Source organism: Xenopus laevis, chromosome 2S (genome assembly GCF_017654675.1).
Source record: "Xenopus laevis strain J_2021 chromosome 2S, Xenopus_laevis_v10.1, whole genome shotgun sequence".
Classification (NCBI taxonomy): domain Eukaryota; kingdom Metazoa; phylum Chordata; class Amphibia; order Anura; family Pipidae; genus Xenopus; species Xenopus laevis.
Window position 1 is genome coordinate 83,297,130 of NC_054374.1, and position 20,934 is coordinate 83,318,063.

The 20,934-nt window shown below is 36.7% G+C and overlaps 1 protein-coding gene across 4 annotated transcripts in view; it reads left to right on the forward strand.

Annotated features, from left to right (window-relative positions):
- cltc.S (clathrin, heavy chain (Hc) S homeolog) overlaps positions 1-20,934 on the forward strand; it is a 70,748-nt gene that overhangs the window by 27,164 nt on the left and 22,650 nt on the right. For all 4 annotated transcript variants that reach the window (XM_041584087.1, XM_041584089.1, XM_041584088.1 and 1 more), the window contains 14 exons: positions 5,063-5,331; positions 6,790-6,951; positions 7,550-7,663; positions 9,673-9,846; positions 10,629-10,826; positions 11,851-12,051; positions 12,226-12,378; positions 12,688-12,810; positions 12,913-13,050; positions 14,226-14,390; positions 15,067-15,247; positions 15,888-16,051; positions 19,033-19,158; positions 20,012-20,154. In XM_041584087.1, coding sequence (XP_041440021.1) covers positions 5,063-5,331; positions 6,790-6,951; positions 7,550-7,663; positions 9,673-9,846; positions 10,629-10,826; positions 11,851-12,051; positions 12,226-12,378; positions 12,688-12,810; positions 12,913-13,050; positions 14,226-14,390; positions 15,067-15,247; positions 15,888-16,051; positions 19,033-19,158; positions 20,012-20,154 — 2,311 coding nt within the window. The remainder of the gene's footprint in view (positions 1-5,062; positions 5,332-6,789; positions 6,952-7,549; positions 7,664-9,672; positions 9,847-10,628; positions 10,827-11,850; positions 12,052-12,225; positions 12,379-12,687; positions 12,811-12,912; positions 13,051-14,225; positions 14,391-15,066; positions 15,248-15,887; positions 16,052-19,032; positions 19,159-20,011; positions 20,155-20,934) is intronic.

A 20,934-nucleotide genomic window follows, 5' to 3' on the forward strand; every position in this document is an offset into this window, starting at 1 on the left:
GATAGCAAATCAGCTCAGGGGGTTGGCTGAGTTGGCACATTACTAGTGGCCACTGTAGAACAGCTCAGACTTCACTGTCAAGTACAATTTTTTTTATGAAAGATTCATTGTAATTGGGGATGCACCAAATTCACTATTTGGGATTCCTCCGAATACTTAGTGAAAGATTTGGCCAAATACCAAACCGAATTGGAATCCTAATATGCATAGCAAATTAGGGTCGGGAAAGGAAAAAGTGAAAACATTTTTTTTTCTTCCTTGTTTTGAGAAAAGGAATTGGGACTCTGTTCGGCAAGGCACAAGGATTTTGCCGAATCCTGCTAAAAAAAGCTGAATCAAGCTGAATCCTGGACCGAATGCTGGATTCAGTGCATCCCTAATTGTAATGGTCTTTTCTGGGAGATGCTCTGTCCACTAGTTACTCCCTTTTTGAACATTAGCTGTTCTATCTACATTGAAACAAACCGGCTTCATGAAGTTTGCCGCTCTGGCATTATGGTAGCAATCTATTGTATAAATGATTTTCATCAACTTAAGACTGCACATGTCCATTGAGGCCAGCTGTCTGCGATATAATACAGAAGAGTTCTTAAGTATTTTCTTCTCTGCAAAAAAGTTGTAATTGAGATTTAATTCATTGTCAAAGAGTCAGTGGGCCATAATTTGTTTAATCAGTACCTTCACGGAACTTCACCGAGGGCAAATAAAATTAAGGGGCTAAATAAAACTTACTAGTTTAACTAAACTTTGCTCATCTTTCAGTGTAAATACATTTTTGGGTGGGGCAATACAGGTTTTTTGTAGCATAACTATTTTTATACAATATTATTGGTAAGTGTATGGACCACTTTTGTTAACAGCCTCAGAATTCAAGAGCTTTTCATTTGGCATTTTATAGATCAGCTGGCCTTAGTGCAGGACATCTGACCCATCACTGCAAGACCGTTTGAACAGATTTCAGTGTAATAATGTCAAGTGGTTTTGACTAAATTGCAGTACTTTGGTTGACCGTCCTGTGGTCTGTTTGCTGGATCATTCATTGGTCCCACATATACTGTATGGGAATTATTGATATCAGTCAGCATAACATCTTTGCAGGAGAAATGACTTTTCATGAATGATTGGTTGGCTCAAATAAGTGGAAAGAGTTAAGTGTAAATGAAGTTTGTAGACTTAACTGGCATTAATAATAGTTTGGTGGGGCCAGCATTGCCATCAGTTACTGTTTCCCAATATCGTAGAGATAGTAGTTGCTTTACATTTATCGTGTAATGTATTTCTTCCAATGAGAAGCCATACATACCTAATAACTGCAAACACAAATCTTAAACATTTGCACTTTTTAAAATCTTTTTGAAGCCGTCAGTGGGGAGCATTCATCGACTTCTTGTAAGTATGAGATGTATAGGTTTAGTGGCTCTGCAATGCTTGTTTGAGATCTTCTAAAAATGTTCTTTGTAATACTGCCACTGTGAACAAAATTGAGCCCCAGAAGCTGTGCAGAATGGGAGCGTTAATATGATTAACACAGTTACTCATGATCTGCACAGAATACATTGGCACCTCAGAATTTCTTTTGTCTCCACTGCCAGTGACAGGATTGTAGATTTAATGGCTAGCCTTTTATTTTTAGAAAACAGATGTGTGAAATGCTATGTTTAGTTTAATGCAGTAGGATAAGCTTTTGTTCGTGCTAACAATTAGTGTTACCAAAGCAAGTATGGGTTTAGCACAGCTGAATCTTAACCATTTTGTACAAATAGTATTTCCTTCATACATCAACGCTCCTAGATAGTATTTTATATTGTATCAATGTTTGTTTATCCTTGTATACTGTGTTTCTGTTGTTGCACATTTTAAAAATAGGAATGCACCAAATCCAGGATTTGTTTGTGAAATTCTTGTTGAACCCTAGTCCTTTTTGCAGCATTTACATTAGTCTGGCTCCGAAGTCTTCAGCCAAGCCCGACCGCAACGTGATGATCATGCTCTAAACATGTCAATTTATTTTTTCACTATTGATGAAAGATTTTGATTTTCCTTAAATCTGGATAAACACATTTGGGATAGAATTCAGTTTAGCATTCTGAATCTTTTTTTGTGGATTTTGTATTTGGCCAAAAAAATTATGGTTTTAGTGCATCCCTATTTTAAAAAAAAGAAAGTCTGCTAATTCATGTCAAGACATTTTGATGGAGAAATAGTATGTTGATTATTGGAAACCTTAAATTGAGTCATTCTTGTATATGTTGCATTCTGTTTGTTGAGGTTTGTGATAAGACTTTTATTTCGAATGTATATCAATCATGAATAACAAGCATTATGTAAATAATATTGTACTGATCTACTGACTTGTAAATACTTAAAACATAATACAAGAAAAAAATCACGAATACATATAAAATATAAAAAATATATATTTGTCTTGTTAAACCATGCCTAATATTTTTCATTGCTTATTCCCATCATATCCATGTATCTGCTGAAAGTAATAGGAATGTAGTTACCCCCCGCCCTCCCTTTAAAGGAGACCTATTATGTGCCAGTGCATTATATTCTTTTAAATATAGATGAAATTAGCTGAAAAAGTAGTGTTTCGGCCGGATTTATTCAAAATCTCTGCAAAAACTTTTACTTAACCCGCCCATCTGTACCAGTTCCTGCTGCCTCCTTTTCCAGGCTGTGCAGGGGAGCCGGCGGCACTGAGCACATTGCACTGTAAACCAGTACCATATATTATTCATAATTGCCTAAAAGACTGGGTTTTTTTTAGTTATCTTAAATGTCTCCTTTATGTCACATGAGCTTACAGCAAGTTAAAAACCTAAATGCACTTTATATCATGAGCCTTAATTTAAATTAAATTGATAATACCAATTCCTTATAATGCCCTAAATGCTTACTTGTAATGATAGTTTGTACACATGCTACAGTATATAGCAGCAAAGTCCCAAATCTATACTGATATAATTGTGATTCCCTGTGCTGCTCACAATTCTATACTGGTTCTATTTGTATAGTAAATGTTTAGGGGGGAAAAAAATAAACAAAAACATTATTACCCACAGATTTTTCCACACACTAAAGGATTGATCCTTTTCACTTGCATTCAAGGAGCATCAAGCCATATTTTCCAGTAAACCACTCTAACCTATGGATTGGAGTTTAATGGCTCTTTAGTCCTTTCTGCTTCTTCTCATACTCTATAATAACGGCTTATATAGAATGCGTAGAAAATGCTGACACTAATGAGCAGATTTATCAATATGTGAGATAAGAGCTCATCACAGAAAAATTCACTCATTTTGTATTCAATTCTATGGATTTTTAAAAAAATCATATTTGTCAAACGGTGACCTCTTAACTTTCACCTATTGATACTTTGGATTCAAGTTATGCCCTAGGAATTATTGAAAGTGAGTGAATGTTGAAATCTCACATTTTGATAAATCTGCCCTTAATTCACCCTTCTAGCTGGATTCTTCTTGATTTTGGATCCAATGTTAAAGGAACTGTTCAGTGTAAAAATAAAAACTGGGTAAATAGGCTGTGCAAAATAAAAACATTTTAATAGTTAGCCAATAATGTAATGTATAAAGACTGGAGTGACTGGATGTATAACATAACATAGCAGAACACTACTTCCTGCTTTTCAGCTCTCTAACTCTGAATTAGTCTGCAATTTGAAGGGGGGCCACATGGGACATAATCTGTTCAGTGAGCTTGCAATTGATCCTTGGCATGTAGCTCAGATTCAAAAGCAACAGTTATGACTTATGTGCCCCCCTCATGTCTCTTGTTACTGTCTGCTAACCATTCAGTGGAAACCAAGAGAGCTGCAAAGCAGAAAGTAGTGTTCTAGCTATTATGTTAGATGTCCAGTAACTCCAGCCTTTATACATTACATTTTTTGGGTAACTAACTAATATTGAATTTTTTTTTTCATTTGCACAGCCCATCTATTAACCCAGGCGCTTCAACAGTCGTTGGCGCTACACCTGTTCAATGAGGGGGTTCAGTTCTTTTATAAATGTTTGTGTGCAGAACTTGTAGTCCCAGCAGGGAGAACACACCACCCCATTCACCCTAGGCATGTAGCATAGGCTTCATGCCTAAGGCTTGCTCGGGCACCCATTTGGTTGTCTCCTTTGTGCCTAATCACTGATGCCGAATGTATCACAGAATCAAAAATGGAGGCTGAGATCTTCAGAAAATGGGGGAATGATGTTAGTGGGCACAACTTAATGTACTTAATATTTGTGTACCTAATCCTGTTGATTAGTGATGGAATGGAGGCCTACCTAGCAATAATCTAAAACCTTTACTTCTCCTTTAAGCTATATATGCCATGCAATAACTTGTCTGCTTTGTTTTTGATTGTTTGTGTTACACTATGCATAGGATCTGTTCCATTGCATTTGATGACGCATGCTTTTGGAGTTTGTTGTACAGCAGCCTGGTAGCTTGTTTGCTTTAAAAGAAAAGTCATCAGGAGAGCTATTGTGGGAAAAGTTGTAGGAAAAATCTGTCCTTGTTTTAACCAAGAATAGCTGCATTCAAAACATACTTCCCATTAAGGAAGAAAAAAAGTACAGAAGTACAATTAGTGTGAAGCAATATTCAACTTTTGGTATTTCTCAAGATCCATACATGTTGGCAAATCACCAACCTGCACATGTTTTACTGCAGTGTACTATGAAGTGTATCAGTCCTAAGTTAAGGCTGCCCTTTAGCTCACAGGTTGAAAGAGCAGCATTCCCCATATCGTTTATCCAATTCCAATCGGTTAATGCTTGTGGAAGCAGAAACAATTATTATACATTTTCCCATCACATGCAAGCCTTATTTACCAAGACATTTGTGTTTGAAAATATACCACTAATCATAAATAAGTTTCTTTTTATGCTATGCCTTTGAATGGTAGGCACAAAACGCATGACAAAACTGTCGCAGCAGTTTTGTTTACAGCTTCTTCACCTATACTTTTTAAGCATTTAATCGTCTTTTATGTTAAGGACATGAAATTGAACTTTTTTCTTTTTTTTTTTTAAATGTTTTACAGCTGGAAAAACACTCCAGATTTTTAACATTGAAATGAAAAGCAAAATGAAAGCCCACACCATGACCGATGATGTCACCTTCTGGAAATGGATCTCTTTGAACACTGTCGCCTTAGTGACTGACAATGCAGTCTATCATTGGAGTATGGAGGGGGAGTCTCAGCCAGTAAAGGTGTTTGACCGCCATTCAAGCCTGGCAGGGTGCCAGATCATTAATTATCGAACTGATGCAAAGCAAAAGTGGCTGCTGCTGACTGGAATATCTGCCCAGGTAGAGGACAAATTGGCATGAACGTTCATGACTGTTTATTTTATTTATTGCAACACTATATAACAATACCTTTGCTAAAGAGGCTTTAATGCTAAAACCCACTCTACCGTTCTAAACAGTTTAGACCTTTTCCAAATGGGTTTAGTGTAATTGTATGCCCCAGAAGGATTTGTATGTTGACTGCTTAGGATTTCCCAGTGTATTTATTAGGGATGCACCGAATCCAGGATTCGGCCTTCTTCAGCAGGATTCAGATTCAGCCGAACCAAATCCAAATTTGGGACGGGAAGGGAAATCTCATGACTTTTTGTCACAAAACAAGGAAGTAAAAAATGTTTTCCCCTTCCCATCCTTAATTTGCATATGCAAATTCGGGTTCGGTATTCGGCCGAATCTTTAGAGAAGGGTTCGGCCTAATGCAAAATAGTGGGTTCGGTGCATCCCTAGTATTTATAGACTTTTTTTTTTATATATATAGGTGTTCAGGAATTGAACACTTCCAAACACTCTTTCCAGGTCAGCTGATGTCAAATAGTACAGCAAAAATAGTCTCTTTTCCATATTGCTTTTCTACTTTTTATTTGTGACTGTTTTACTAAAATTAAAGTTTAAACAATGTACCAGTCTCATTCTGGCAGCTCAGTAATCCAGGTTCAGGCTGAACTGTTACAATTTGCTACAATAGTTGCTACATTTCTCAGCAGCATCTGTGGCACGTGGCAACTATTTATTATATCCGTTATGACTGCTGCCTTTAAAGGAGACATTTTGTGTAAAAATAAAAAAAAATAAGAAAGTGCCAGTGCGTTATACTCGTTTAGATATAGAATTGTGCTTAAATTTAATGTTTCAGAATGATTTATAGAATATTTCTGCAAAAACCCTAATAATACCTGCCATCTGTTCCACTTCCTGATCCCTGAAATAAATTCCCAGGCTTTACAGAGGAGCCGGCGGCACTCAGCACACTGCACTGTAGGACAGGAACCAATCAGCAGCTAGCAGTACCTGATAGGGAACCGAAGTATGTCTTTTAGGGCTGTGATTGGCTGTCCCCATTTTACTGTGCTTCTGGCAGGGACCGTTAAGACATGCCCATCATTTGAAACAGGGATAAGAGAACATCTATAGGGAGCTCTAATAATGGGGCTATTTTTAAAGACAATATTAATTTATATCACCATGTGAAACCAACACCATATATTATTTATAATTGCCTACAAAATTAGGGTATTTTCATTTATCCTATATGTCCCCTTTAATAATGCTCGGAGATTAGTTTAACAGGAACAGAGAAAAGAAATGTATCAACTAACGTTTTAGACTCATGCATGATTGATATGCTCAAAATTAAATGTGATCCCAGGTACCGAAGTAGCTACTAGTTCAACAGGCTAAATTTATTCGGACATAGTTGCCTTTAACAAATAACCCAATATTTATTTGTGTTTTAATTAGCAAAATCGGGTTGTGGGAGCCATGCAGCTTTATTCTGTAGACCGAAAAGTATCTCAGCCCATTGAAGGACATGCTGCCAGCTTTGCACAGTTCAAGATGGAAGGGAATGCTGAAGAATCAACCCTCTTCTGCTTTGCTGTAAGGGGTCAAGCTGGCGGTAAGGTATGTACTGACCAATTAGTCAAAATGTGCTAGATTGCTTTCTGTATGATAACTCATCTGAATTCTTGCTCTCTGTTGAAAATTGCAAGTGGGTTTTAAGGATTCGAACAGTTATTTTATCTGATGGAGCAATGTGCTGATAATGGGTAATGGTAAATAGTTCCCTTAGTGTGAAGAAATCGCCCACCCCTAGGTAATGCTTTTCTGCGTGATTGATTTGAGTTCTTCTTTGCCATTTGTCCTGCAGCCACTTAAGTACTTCTAGTATTTCTTCATAAGGCATATAGAGAGAGTAATTTTCAAACATGGCAAACTTATCAGCTTCATATTACTTATTGGTCTGTTATGGGTTAGGTTTTTGTGAGAGAAAAAAAAATTGGACCTTACTAGAAGCCTTAAGGCTACTGTCCCCAGCAGAGGTTTTATGTTGGTGGAGAAAATGCAATGGGTGATATGAGTTGCACATTCTCAAGGCTGTCATCATCTGATATTAACAGCTGTTTCGTGCATGCATAATGGTGGTTAATACTGTGAATTGTACATATTTACAGTGTGGAACTAGTTCTATCACTTAATCATATATCTTGTTTTTTTCTAGCTTCATATTATAGAAGTTGGTACACCACCTACAGGCAACCAGCCATTCCCAAAGAAAGCTGTTGATGTCTTCTTTCCTCCAGAAGCTCAGAATGACTTTCCTGTAGCCATGCAGGTATGATATACTTTAATTGTGAAATATACTTCTTCACCCCACCCAAATGTCTAATTTAAATATTTTGATTTAGTGTAGCAGAACCAGAACAGGATGAGAATCTCATCAAAAATAGAAAAAGTGGCACTCACAGGACTTACAAAAATAGAAAATTTATTACAAAAAAACTAACGTTTCGGCTGTTACCCCAGTCTTTCTCAAAGTAACACAGTGCAATAACTCTAACCCTTCAGGCCATAGACGTATAGATTTACCTTCATATCAGATGAATTATCGTTCAGTGGCATCTCCCGACCTGCCACTAACCATTCAGATCAAATAAAGTAGTAAAATAACAGATCAGACAATGTTCTGCCCCCAACAGCAATCATGTGAAAGTAAATGTCCAGCAAAAGCTTGTTACAGTCTCCCACTGATGTCGTCAGATCGGCAATACATGCAGAGATATTACCGGTAGCAGACAGAAATTTTCTAACCTGTCCGATAATCTGAACGACTGACATGGCACGGAAAATGTCGGGACACTCCGCACACGGCCCAAAAATCGCACGAAACGCAGATTCGTACGATCAAATCTTTGCATCTACGGCCAGCTTTAGAGTGAACAAGATTCTTGTAGCTTGTGAAAATACAACGTTTTAAGTTCCCTTTTTGATTTTTCGTTAAATGTAGTATGCTTGGCGTCTTATCTTCTATTAAAGGGGTTGTTCACCTTCAAACACTTTTTTCAGTTCAGTTGGTTTCAGATTGATTGTTCACTAGAATGTCTTTCTATATGTGACAGTTTTTCCAATATTGAAGTTTAAAGTTTCATTTTTAGCCAAAGCAGCTCGGGTGGGGGGGGGGGGTCGCTGTCTCTGTAACTGTTCTAAATTGATACAATTAGTTGATACATTTCTTATCTTTGGCCCTGTTGAGCAGAATCCCTGAGTTTCATTAAGGGCAGCTGTTAGAAAATAGTTTCTAATCCACGGATGTTGCAGAGAAATGTATCCATTAATTGTAAGGGCTCTTACACATGAGCGTTTTTACCTGCGCTCCCCTGCGTTCCGTTTTTCGGCGTTCAGCCGCAGGGGAGCGCAGGAATAGATGCATTTCATTATTTCAAATGGGGCTGTACTCACACAGGCACATGTAGGCGCCGAACGCAGGTTGAGACGCAACATGGTGCATTTTTCCTGCGTCCGGCGCCTACATGTGCCTGTGTGAGTACAGCCCCATTTGAAATAATGAAATGCGTCTATTCCTGCGCTCCCCTGTGGCTGAACGCCGAAAAACGGAACGCAGGGGAGCGCAGGTAAAAACGCTCATGTGTAAGAGCCCTAACATGTCCTTAATGCTCCTGGATCACCTGAGCTGCATGAAACTTTTATTTTGGGGAAAGTGTAAAAATTAAAGGTGGAAAGCAATTTAAAAAAAGTCTTTATTTATCGTGAACAAACTGAAAAAAAGTGTTTGGAAGGTGAACAACCCCTTTAAGAGCACTTATTTTATATAAAACACTTCTGTAAAACATCTGTCAATCATTTTCTGAAAACAGAAACACCTTTCTTCCACCCACCTGTTTCTGAGTGATAATCGCCTGACCACAAGTTCACTGAAATTCATGTGTCATAATTCCAGGTGGTTTCCATTCAAGAAAGTTATCTCTATGGCCTTAGGTTAATGTCACTTGGCATTTTTGTTTTGTTTTTATCTGCCTGTCACTGCATACATGGGATGGATTTCAGCCTGAAAATGCCATTTAATAAGTTTATGTTGGAAAGTTGCTTAGAATTGCATTGGATTTCAGTATGTAAATCTTTTTTTTTTTTTTTTTTTTTTTTTTTTTTTTTTAACTTTTATTACATTTATTTGTTTATGCATGTTATTGCATTTCTTTACTTGCACTTTATTTTATTTTATTTCAATACTTCATAATTGTAATAACTATTACAGTTTGCCCGGTCAGGATTGTTTTGATTTGGCATGAATGCAGATATTATTATTAAAATGTAATTTTCTTACAGATTAGTGAAAAGCATGATGTCGTATTTCTGATTACAAAATATGGCTACATTCACCTTTATGACCTAGAAACTGGCACCTGCATTTATATGAATCGTATAAGTGGGGAAACCATCTTTGTTACTGCCCCTCATGAAGCCACAGCTGGAATCATTGGAGTAAACAGAAAGGGACAGGTAACACCTGTGTGATTGAATGTCTATGCCCACATACAGCCACATAAAATAAAATGTTTGACTAATAAAACTTAGTGACACAAAATTGGAGATCAAAAGGTAGGATTATTGTGGGTTTTTTACCCTTTGCATCCAAAAAATGCCATAGTCCTTTTTAAAGCTTTGGTTCCCTTTAATAAATACATATAGATAATAGGGTCATCCATGTCATAATTACTTTTTTGCATAGAACATGATGAAGCATATTAGTATTTTTGAAGGGGTACTGATTCATCTGTTATACCTAATAAGAAGGTGTTGGGAGATCTGATTGCAGGGAGGGATAGGCATTTGTTGATGTAGCTAATTCTATTCAACAGTAGGGTCCAAATTAACCCAGCAACCATTCATTGATTTGAAGAGACTGAATAGGAGAAGACCTCACTAAAACATGAGTAATAAAATGTAGCTATATGAATAAACTTATAGCCTTATAGTGAATTTGTTTTTTAGATGGGGTCAGTGGTTACTTTTGAAAGCTGGAAAAATTTACATGTAGTAGTAGTAGTAGTAGTAGTAGTAGTAGTAGACCAATATTTCAAAAACTTAAAGTAAAGAAAAAATTAAGTAAAGTTGAAATGTTGTTTGAATTAGCCATTCTATAATATACTACAAGTTTGACTCCAATGTGAACCAGTACTTTAAATATATTACATTTGGGTAAAATTAATTATTTCAATGACTTCTAATATTTTTTGTATAAAAACAGAGCTTGGTTTATTATAATTGTGTTTTAATCCTAGGTTCTTTCTGTGTGCGTGGAAGAGGAGAACATCATTCCATATATCACAAATGTTCTGCAGAACCCAGACCTAGCCTTGCGCATGGCTGTACGAAACAACCTTGCCGGAGCTGAGGAACTCTTTGCTCGAAAATTCAATGCTCTCTTTGCACAGGGAAATTATTCAGAAGCAGCAAAGGTGGCTGCAAATGCCCCAAAGGTATGGCCTGCTACCTAGTAGCAAAGTAAACTAAAAGCATTATATCATTTGATTTATTAATAATCTTGGTTATCTTAGCTGTGTGATGGTTACAGTACTTTCTGCTGAAATTTTATCATGTAGCTTGACAAAATTCAAGATGTCTGTGTGTGTCTCTGGGAACATCCATCCAGGTTCACACATTAATTTGAACATTTTATGTGACTATATTATTGAATCAAATTAGGATGGTGATTTCTTAAGGCAGACTGTATTTTCTCAGACAATGTGAGAAACTGGTAATGTGTTGCATAGCCCTAAGAAATCTGTGAAGACAATTTGCTCCTGTTTAACTAGAGGAAAATGATGAGAATTCCAAAGAGGTTGAAATTCTGGAACTTATTGTACATTTGGTACATTTTCTCTGCTGCCTGTTCCACCTAGTGACAGTGCAGAATCTGTGTAATATTTCTTGCTTATATAGCACCAACAAATTTATGCAGCCCTTATAGAGATTATGGCCACGGGCTCCACTGCTCTCAGCTTGCTTTATTTTTTCCCAGCCAAGGAAAAATAATTCAGGCCAAAAAAAATTCAAATATTTTTAGAAATACTGCCAGTAAATAATGAATTTTGTTGTTTTTGCCTGTGACCAGTAAAATATACTGGACCCACAGCAACAAGTTGACATTCTTTGCAAATAAACGGAAACATAACTTGTCTGTGGCCAGCAGCATAAATTTGCTGCTCAGCAGCAAAAAGTGACATTCTTTGAAAATAAACTGAAATTATCCATCCTTCAGGACCATACTGGCTCCTATATCTATAGTAATGGGCTCCTAGCTGTTGCTGGGTCTACATTATTGCTATGTTTCGCTTTCACTGCTTCTCTTTGAGAGTTTTTGTTTGGGCTCTCAAAGCAGAATGGAAAAAAATGTAATGCATTTGTCACTTTCATGAATAAACAGTCTATCTGCATTGCCACAAAACTGCATGATATAATCTGTGCTTTTGCTGTATGTGACTAAAAGTTAACTTTCTATAGGGAATACTGCGTACACCTGAAACTATCCGCCGTTTCCAAAGTGTTCCTGCACAACCAGGTCAGACCTCCCCATTGCTGCAGTATTTTGGAATCCTTCTAGACCAAGGTCAGCTAAACAAGTTTGAATCGTTGGAGCTTTGCAGACCAGTGTTACAACAAGGTCGCAAACAGCTGTTGGAAAAATGGCTCAAGGAAGACAAGGTAAGTTCTATTTCCAGAGGCCACAAATTAGCTAGCATTTTCCAAACTTGTAAATTCACGCCGTTTTTGTGTATACCATAATAATCATGGCTCTTTGTGCTCAGTAAATTTTATTTTAAAAAACGTTTGTTTGGTAAAGCAAAATAACAATATCCTAATTTGATTCATGCATAGCTGGAGTGTTCGGAAGAATTGGGAGATCTTGTAAAGTCTGTTGACCCTACACTTGCCTTGAGTGTTTATCTGAGGGCTAATGTTCCAAACAAAGTAATTCAGTGCTTTGCAGAAACTGGACAGGTTCAGAAAATTGTGCTCTATGCAAAGAAGGTGGGTTCTTATTGTATATCTTTATAAATCACTACTTGTATATGCAACTCTGTACAATTTTACAATACATTAATTATGGAGATGCATTGTATTTTTAAATGAAAAAGAATATAAATATAAAAATATATATATTTTTATGCTTACATATGTAGTTCACTAATAAGTGCTTAGGTATGAATATTGTTTTTGTGCAGCATGTTGTTTAAGATTAATTGTACATCTCTCTATTCCTAATTTAGATTTTACATACAAAAAACAAAACAAAATGAAAATAAATAAAACCACTTTTACATTTACAATCTGTTGCAGGTGGGCTATACCCCTGACTGGATTTTCCTTCTGCGAAATGTTATGAGAATCAATCCAGACCAAGGCCAGCAGTTTGCTCAAATGTTGGTTCAAGATGAGGAGCCTCTTGCAGATATCACCCAGGTAAATGACATTTAAACGGCTTAAAGAACTAATTTTTGTTTGTTGAAATGCTTGGAATATCATGTACAGGTATTAACGCAATATATATGCTTTTTGGCTTAGATTGTGGATGTCTTTATGGAATACAACCTTATCCAACAATGCACTGCTTTCTTATTGGATGCTCTAAAAAATAACCGTCCAACAGAAGGTCCTTTACAAACCCGTCTCCTTGAAATGAATCTGATGCATGCACCTCAGGTATGTCTTCGAGTGTGACATTTTATTTGTCATGCAAACCATTACTGTAAAATTATCTTTCCTTATTTTAGGTATATAAACCTGTTTATGTATAGTATACATAAGAAGATCAAAAAAAAAATTCCCTGGTATGTGTGTGCAGCCATCTCATCTGTTTATTGATTCGTTTGACGTTTCTTGAGAAATCAATAGGGAAAACATTTAGGGGCAGATTTATCAAAGTGTGAGATTAGAAACTCACCCGTGTTCTATTCAGTGCTGTGGGATTTTTAGAATTGTATTTATCAATGGAGTTTATTTAATAAATATGCTTTTTAAAATCCCATAGAAATGAATAGAAAGTGAATGAGTTTTCTGTGGTGAGTTATAATCTCACACTTTGAAAAATCTGCCCCTTGGATAACACATTTAAAACTTGCACACAGTTTCTTAAAATTAAATAATCCCTATCCATTTAATCTATTCCTACTTTAGATATTATACGCTGACTTGTAAATTACATGAATCCAATTTGTGTTCAAGTTAATAGTGTATTCTTACTGCCTGGGCTTGTGCAATTTGTAATTTCATTCATTTATATTTTCTTTCAAAGTATCATCTCTTGTCACATGGTAAAATATCAATCAGCTGCTATCCCCATTTCCTGCAACATTGGGAGGCATACACCTGTCAGTTCTTACATGTGACCGATTACTACCACAATATGTGGAACTGTGTGCCCTGTGTGTGCACTTACATTATGATACTATGGGACTACTGTCTTGAAGTTTGTTTTCACAGTATCTTTAAAAAGAAAACAGCATTGTTACTTAGGCAGGTTAGCCAGTTTGCACCTGAGGAAATAACCCACGGCAATAAAATATTTAATTTCACCGCTCTACCTCCAGCTGGATGGCTGGCTGTTCATATCTGCCTAGGTAAAATTGAGCCCAACTGATCGCTTAAAATACTGCTGTCACTAGGTCATGCATTGTCTCACATTACACTTTTTAAATTGTAAGAAATCCTGAAGAAAACTTTCTCAGGAACAGACAAATGGTCTGACCTGATAGAAAAGAAAAAGGCCTAATTGGTGGTCTTCGTTAATGCCAACTTTGAGTGACCGACTTCAATCATTAACAACTATTGTAGTAGATTGTGCCGACTCTAAAATCATGCTGTTTCTTATTTGCTAGGTGGCTGATGCGATTTTGGGCAACCAGATGTTTACACATTATGACCGTGCTCACATTGCACAGCTTTGTGAGAAAGCAGGTCTCCTTCAGAGAGCTTTGGAACACTTCACTGATCTGTATGACATTAAAAGGGCTGTTGTCCACACTCATCTCTTGAATCCCGAGGTAATTGCTAAATTTAGAATTTTATTTTTTTTTGTAAATATGCTTAACTAGCTAGTAATATACTGTTATTTTAAGGCCATTAATAAGCAAATGTATACTGAACAACACAACAACAAATTCTCCAGTTCTGTGGAAAGATGATTAATGCTGTTTGTGGGAAAACACTTAATGACATTTTGTATGGGGGGGGGGGTGAGGGCTTTTCTTAGTAAATCTATGAAAATGGGAACCATATGAGGTAAAATATAAGGGGAAATAGTCTCTCTCCAACCTGTCTCTAATACAGCTTTAATACACCTTTTGAGGAGGCCAGTAAATAAAATAAATAATTTTGTTTAGGACCCCAATCAATTAATACAAATTCATACACATAGTTGAGTACACTGAAACCTTGGTTGGCTAAATTCTGGATTGGAAAATAGGAGTTTCATATACAGGGAAATCTATTTAGGGGGAAAGTTATTGGTTTTAACTAGTAATTCATTTTTGTTACAATTAATTATATGGATGAATTTGTATTGGATGATCGGGGTCATATATGTCAACTTGGTCTTAATTACACCTTTAAATTATTTATTTTATTGCCTCCAAATTGACCTTTGTTTAGTTGTTGAGTATAAACCTCCAAAACCAGACTAACTCACGGTTAATGTTTTTTATTTATGCTTTTTTACAGTGGCTGGTGAATTATTTTGGCTCCTTGTCTGTTGAAGATTCTCTTGAATGCTTGCGTGCCATGCTTTCTGCAAACATCCGGCAAAATTTGCAGATTTGTGTCCAGGTAGCTTCCAAATACCATGAGCAGCTTTCCACTCTGTCGCTCATTGAACTTTTTGAATCTTTCAAGAGCTTCGAAGGTAAGATATCCAAATATTGCATCTAATACTATAATCTAATATATGTTCTCTTGAAAAGTTGCATTCTGAAAATGACTAATTATTTTTCACATTTTACACTGTGTACATATACAAGGTACATAATTATTAGTCATCAGCAGTGTCTACATGCTTGCTGTGAAATGTCTACTGTGTTCCCACTTTATTCCAATGCAATGTAACCTAGGACCATAGGGATACTTGTTTCAATTTTTCACAGAACCACACTATTTTTCTTTGTATTGTTCACTTATTGCTCATAATGTAGCACTACATTTATTGTGCAGCTATAACAAGAGGGAGCGGTGTGAGAGCAGTTCTTTGAGTAAAACCAGTCTCTGCAGTATTTACACAGAATAAACAAAAATGAGGATGGCCAAATGTAGAATTGTGTTCAGTAGAAGAAAGAGTGGGCATGTGTAATGTTAAAGTTATTTTATAGTGATTGTAAATGTCTGTACCCAGTTAGCTTTGCTGTGGTATGCAGAAAGAATATACAATTTAAAATCCGTTCTGCAGCTAAAATGAGCCCTGCTGCTGCTGCTAATTCATATTTCTCAGTATAACTATGTTACTGTTGGGCTTGGTCAAAGCATATTAATATCATGGTTTCTGCTTTTAGGGCTGTTTTATTTCTTGGGTTCTATTGTCAACTTCAGCCAGGATCCCGATGTGCATTTTAAATATATTCAGGCAGCCTGCAAAACGGGTCAAATTAAAGAAGTTGAAAGAATATGCAGAGAGAGTAACTGTTATGATCCTGAGCGAGTGAAAAACTTCCTAAAGGTAATCTTTTTTTGTTTTGTTTTTTGCACTGACAGCGGATACTGATTTAGCAGTAGGTTTTTGGTACTCTGTACTTTTTTGCTCATTAATATTTTTGTTTATGGGACATTTTATGTTAATTATTAGCACTTTAACATTAGTGGCACAGCATTTAGGATAATTAGTTCAAACGGCAACATTTGAATATAATGTATTTTAATACATTGTGATAAACTATGTTTTACTTATTTAAAGTCCTGTCCGTAATACATAAATGCTTTGTATAATCACTGAAGTGTATACTTCTTATTCTCTCACTTTAATGTCATAAAGTGATGGATCTAAAATAAAACATATATACCATGCATCCTCTAGGTTGAGACTCAACCAACAACCATGTTCTCTACATACAGACATAGCTAAAATACTAAATAGGTCGGTGGTTTTGGTCCATCCCCACCCAGTTAATTGGTCAACAGTTTTCAAAGACTATGCACCTTTAACATTCCTAGCCAGGCCATGATATGCATAAGTTGCTTATTAACATCATGCAAGCCACTTGTTGACTAAATCATCTTTTTATGGCACATTGCCCTACTGACCACACTCCTAGTCCACTGGCACTTACCCACACACCTTCACACAGTAAATACATTGCCGCAAGCGTTTATATGGTTGTGGATACTTTTAATGCGTGCATATGCATACATTTTATGCAAAATACTGTTGTATTTAGAATTATCCATATAGATGCATAGTAATATATACATACAATTTCCTGATGGGAGTTATTATTTTTTGTGCTTTTCCTTTTGTCTGTGGAATGAGCAGGACATGTACAAGGTAAATTATGTGTAGGCTTCCCCAATATTTCACTATCTTCACAGTAAATATGTACATAGGACTGTCATGTGAAATCACCCCACAACAAACCAGTAGGTGTTTTTGGATAAATAGAGGCAAATACTAGCATGCAGGTACATGGTATTCTTATTCTTTCAGGAAAAAACGCTTCTTACAATACACTATTCTTTCAGCTACATTTTCCCATTTACAATACTTTGCCTGTAGGTGTGTATTGCTCATGAGGATGCAAAGTGTCTTCTACAGATTGGCTGTTCCCCATTTAAGAGGATTTTTTGATTGCTCTGGTTCTCTCTGAAAGGATTGCAGTGATTTTATTACTAAGAAATTAAAAAAAAAAAAAAAAACCAGTAACACCAAAAAATTGAAATGTTAAAATATGTTGTGCTGTTTCCCTGTCCATGTACAACTGGTGTGTTTGCTTCAGAAAAACTACTATAGTTTATATAAACAAGCTGCTGTGTAGCCATGGTGGCAGCAATTCATAGCACAGGTTACAAAGAACATACCGGATGCACTCTGAACCCATTGTATTCTATTACAGAGCTTATCTATTAAGTAGACTGCGCCTTTTTAGCTTGAATAGCTTGAACTGCCCCCATGGCTACATAGTAGCCTTATTATATAAACGTTAGTAGTGTTTCTAAAGCAAATATAACGTTAACCAATGCTTAGCAACGGTACATAATATTTGAATTACTTTAAAATGGTTTTAATTTTTGGAGTTATTGTTCCTTTAAAAGTTTATTTGGAAAAGCAGAATTTTAGTAATCTAGATTTAGTAATCTGCTATCTGAGGCATATAACAGTTACCCTATCCATGTTTGATGTCAATATTGTGCAATGTATGAATGATTTAGTCTGTGTCATCACTTTGTTACTGGTAAGACTTGATGACAATTCATACATGGGTGTGGTGCTGGCACCTTTTCAAGTGTCACTGCTTGAAAACATTAACTCCATTTGGCCTTAAATTTGACCGTGTAAGAAAAAGAACACTCCCTAAATTGTAACCTCAGCGCATCATCATTATAGGGGTTGTTCACCTTTACATAAATGCATGTATTTGAGCAGATTAGGTTATTTTAAGAACATTTGTAATGTATGTCTTTAAAAAACTATTGTTTTGGAGAAAATGACCTGTGAAGTTAGGCGACCCCTTTTGCACTGGAGTGTGTCAGTGCGTAAAATCTCTGCATGACACTTAGTACTGGCAGAAGCCACTTCAACATCTGCGCGAGTCCACATCTTATGCCTATTTTGCATGCCTTTCTCCTATTGGTTGGTTAAGTTAACAGAAAGCTGGTTCTTCCCTTTTCGAGACTACCATTGTTGCATTGATCCAGGACCTGCTGCAAGTAAGACGGAGGCAGGCACCGAGTGAGGGGGGGATACACTAATGCTGGATTAGGGAAGGGGAGCTGCAAATGATCATTAAAAATGCTGGAAAGGGAGCATGTTTATTTCAGTAAGGCTTTCATCTTTTTTTTAGTGCAAACGATAGGGTACAAATGCTAAGGGCGGAAAGGGGGGAGCATGTTGTAAGGCTGTGAGCTGCTTTTCAAAACAATGTCTAATGTCCGGATGCTCCTACTGTATACAGAATAAATGACCCGCCCCCTGAAAACTTTCTCTGATGCCTCTTAGAGAAGTACCACTATTATAGTAAGTTTTAAATGGCCCATTCTGCTAAACTGAGACTTAATTTGTCTGAAACACAGGTTAACGTGCTTGAGCGGAACATAATCTAACACTTTATGGGTTGCAGTAAGGAAAGGTGAACAACCCCTTTAATGTCTCCAATCTAGATACAATTAACCACAAAAGATTCCACTTAATATAATACATCAGCAATTATTGTTTTAAAAACTACCAAGATACGTAGTTTTATCCATGGAACCTCTGTTTTATGATCTATTTTAGAAATATTCTGAAGGGCTTCTGTGTAACTTTGTAGATTTTTTTTTTATAGCCAGGTGCATTATTTATTTATTATTTTTTTTTAAAAAATAGTTTGGTTTTATTTTGTTTTTTATCCTTTTAATTCCTTTTTAAATGTTTATATATTTTTGCTCTGTAATTTTTATTTAAATTTCCCTCATACCTCATAATTTTTATTTAAATTTCCCTTTTTACAGGAAGCCAAGCTCACAGACCAGCTGCCACTGATAATTGTATGTGATCGTTTCGACTTTGTTCATGACCTTGTGCTGTATCTGTACAGGAACAACCTGCAGAAATACATTGAGATCTATGTTCAAAAGGTAACTGCCAACCAACTACCAAACCATTCTGCTGCTGCTCATATGTTCAAGACTAGGGATGCACCGAATCCAGGATTTGGTTCGGGATTCTGCCATGATTCTGCCTTTTTCAGTAGGATTAGGGCCGAATCCTTCTGCCAGGCCGAACTAAATACTAATCCTAATTAGCATATGCAAATTAGGGGCAGGAGGGAAACCACTTGACTTTTTTCCACAAAACAAGGAAGTAAAAAAATGGTTTCCCCTTTCCAACCATAATTTGCATATGACAATTAGGATTCGGTTCGGTATTCGGCTGAATCTTTTGAGAAGGATTTGAGGGTTCTGCTGAATCCAAAATAGTGGATTCGGTGCATCCCTATTCAAAACAGAAATCCGATTTAGTGGAAAAAAATGCACACTCATAAGGTTTGGATTGAAGCAGGAGCGTAACTACAGAGGAAGCAGACCCTGCGGCTGCAGGGGGGCCCAAGAGTTATAGGGGCCCCATGAGGCCCTAATTCATATACACTAGACATTTTGGGGGCCTGAAAAATTATTTTCTGGGGCCCAGTAATATCTCATTCCGCCACTGGATTGGAAAGATTTTGGGGGGTTGTGTGTTGTAATGATGTTATAAAAGTTGAAAAGCTTGCACCCAATCTTGTAACTCAAAGCAACCAATGAAGTATTTCCTTTAAACAGATGACCGTTAAGAGCATCTTGCTGAATGGTTACCATGGCCTACTAGACTGGTGAAAACTTTAATTATATTGCCCGATAAGTGTCTTATTTTACAGTGCAGTGGCCGTAACTATATGAAAGCTAATGTGGTGTAAAAAATAATAATTGAACAAATATTTTATTTTACAAGGTGAACCCAAGTCGGTTGCCAGTAGTCTTTGGGGGCCTGCTTGATGTGGATTGTTCAGAAGATGTCATTAAGAACCTTATCCTTGTTGTGCGGGGACAGTTTTCTACAGATGAGCTTGTTGCTGAAGTTGAGAAAAGAAACAGGTAGAGATTCTTTTATGTCTAATGCTTTCCTCCTACAGTATGCACTATAACCGTTCTTTCAGAAACATGTCACATAATTCTGGGGTTTCATAAAACACAGCAAGAGTCTCCCTTGTTTTCACTATTATCTGTTTGGGATAAAATACATTTAGTAGTGGAGCAGTCATGTTTGCATTGTAATTCATGCAAACCTTCGTATTTCCTGAATTAGATGCTTGCAATTTTAATTGTTTCATTCACCTGGCACGCTTCCCCTTTGAAATAGATCAGCCCCATTTTGAGAGGGACATTTACTCATGAAGCATCAAATTGTTGAGGCTAAAAGTAAAAACTGGGTAAATAGATAAGCTGTGCAAAAAAAAGAAAGAAAATTATAATTTAGTTAGTTGGCCAAAAATGTCATAGCCTACCACAAGCTCTTTTCCACTTAGGCGGCAAGATTGTGCTGGTGGACCTATTGTGTCTGATCATCTTTAGAACATGTGCAAGCACAAAGTATGTCATTAGCTGAACCAGAGCAGTCCAACTGGTGGGTCACATGTGGCCCGTGGCCCCCCCCACCTACTTGCTGTGTCTGCTTACCATGTGTTAACTTTAAATCAGGGGTGTCCAAACTTTTGGCTTCCATGGGCTACATTGGAAGAAGAAAAATGTTCTGGGGCCACACTCGAAATACACACAAACACGAACACTAACTTTTGATTTATTTTATTGTAAAAGTAAAAGAAAAGAGGGTATCATAAACCTTGTGGGATTTTTGACATTGTGTTTGAGAAGCTA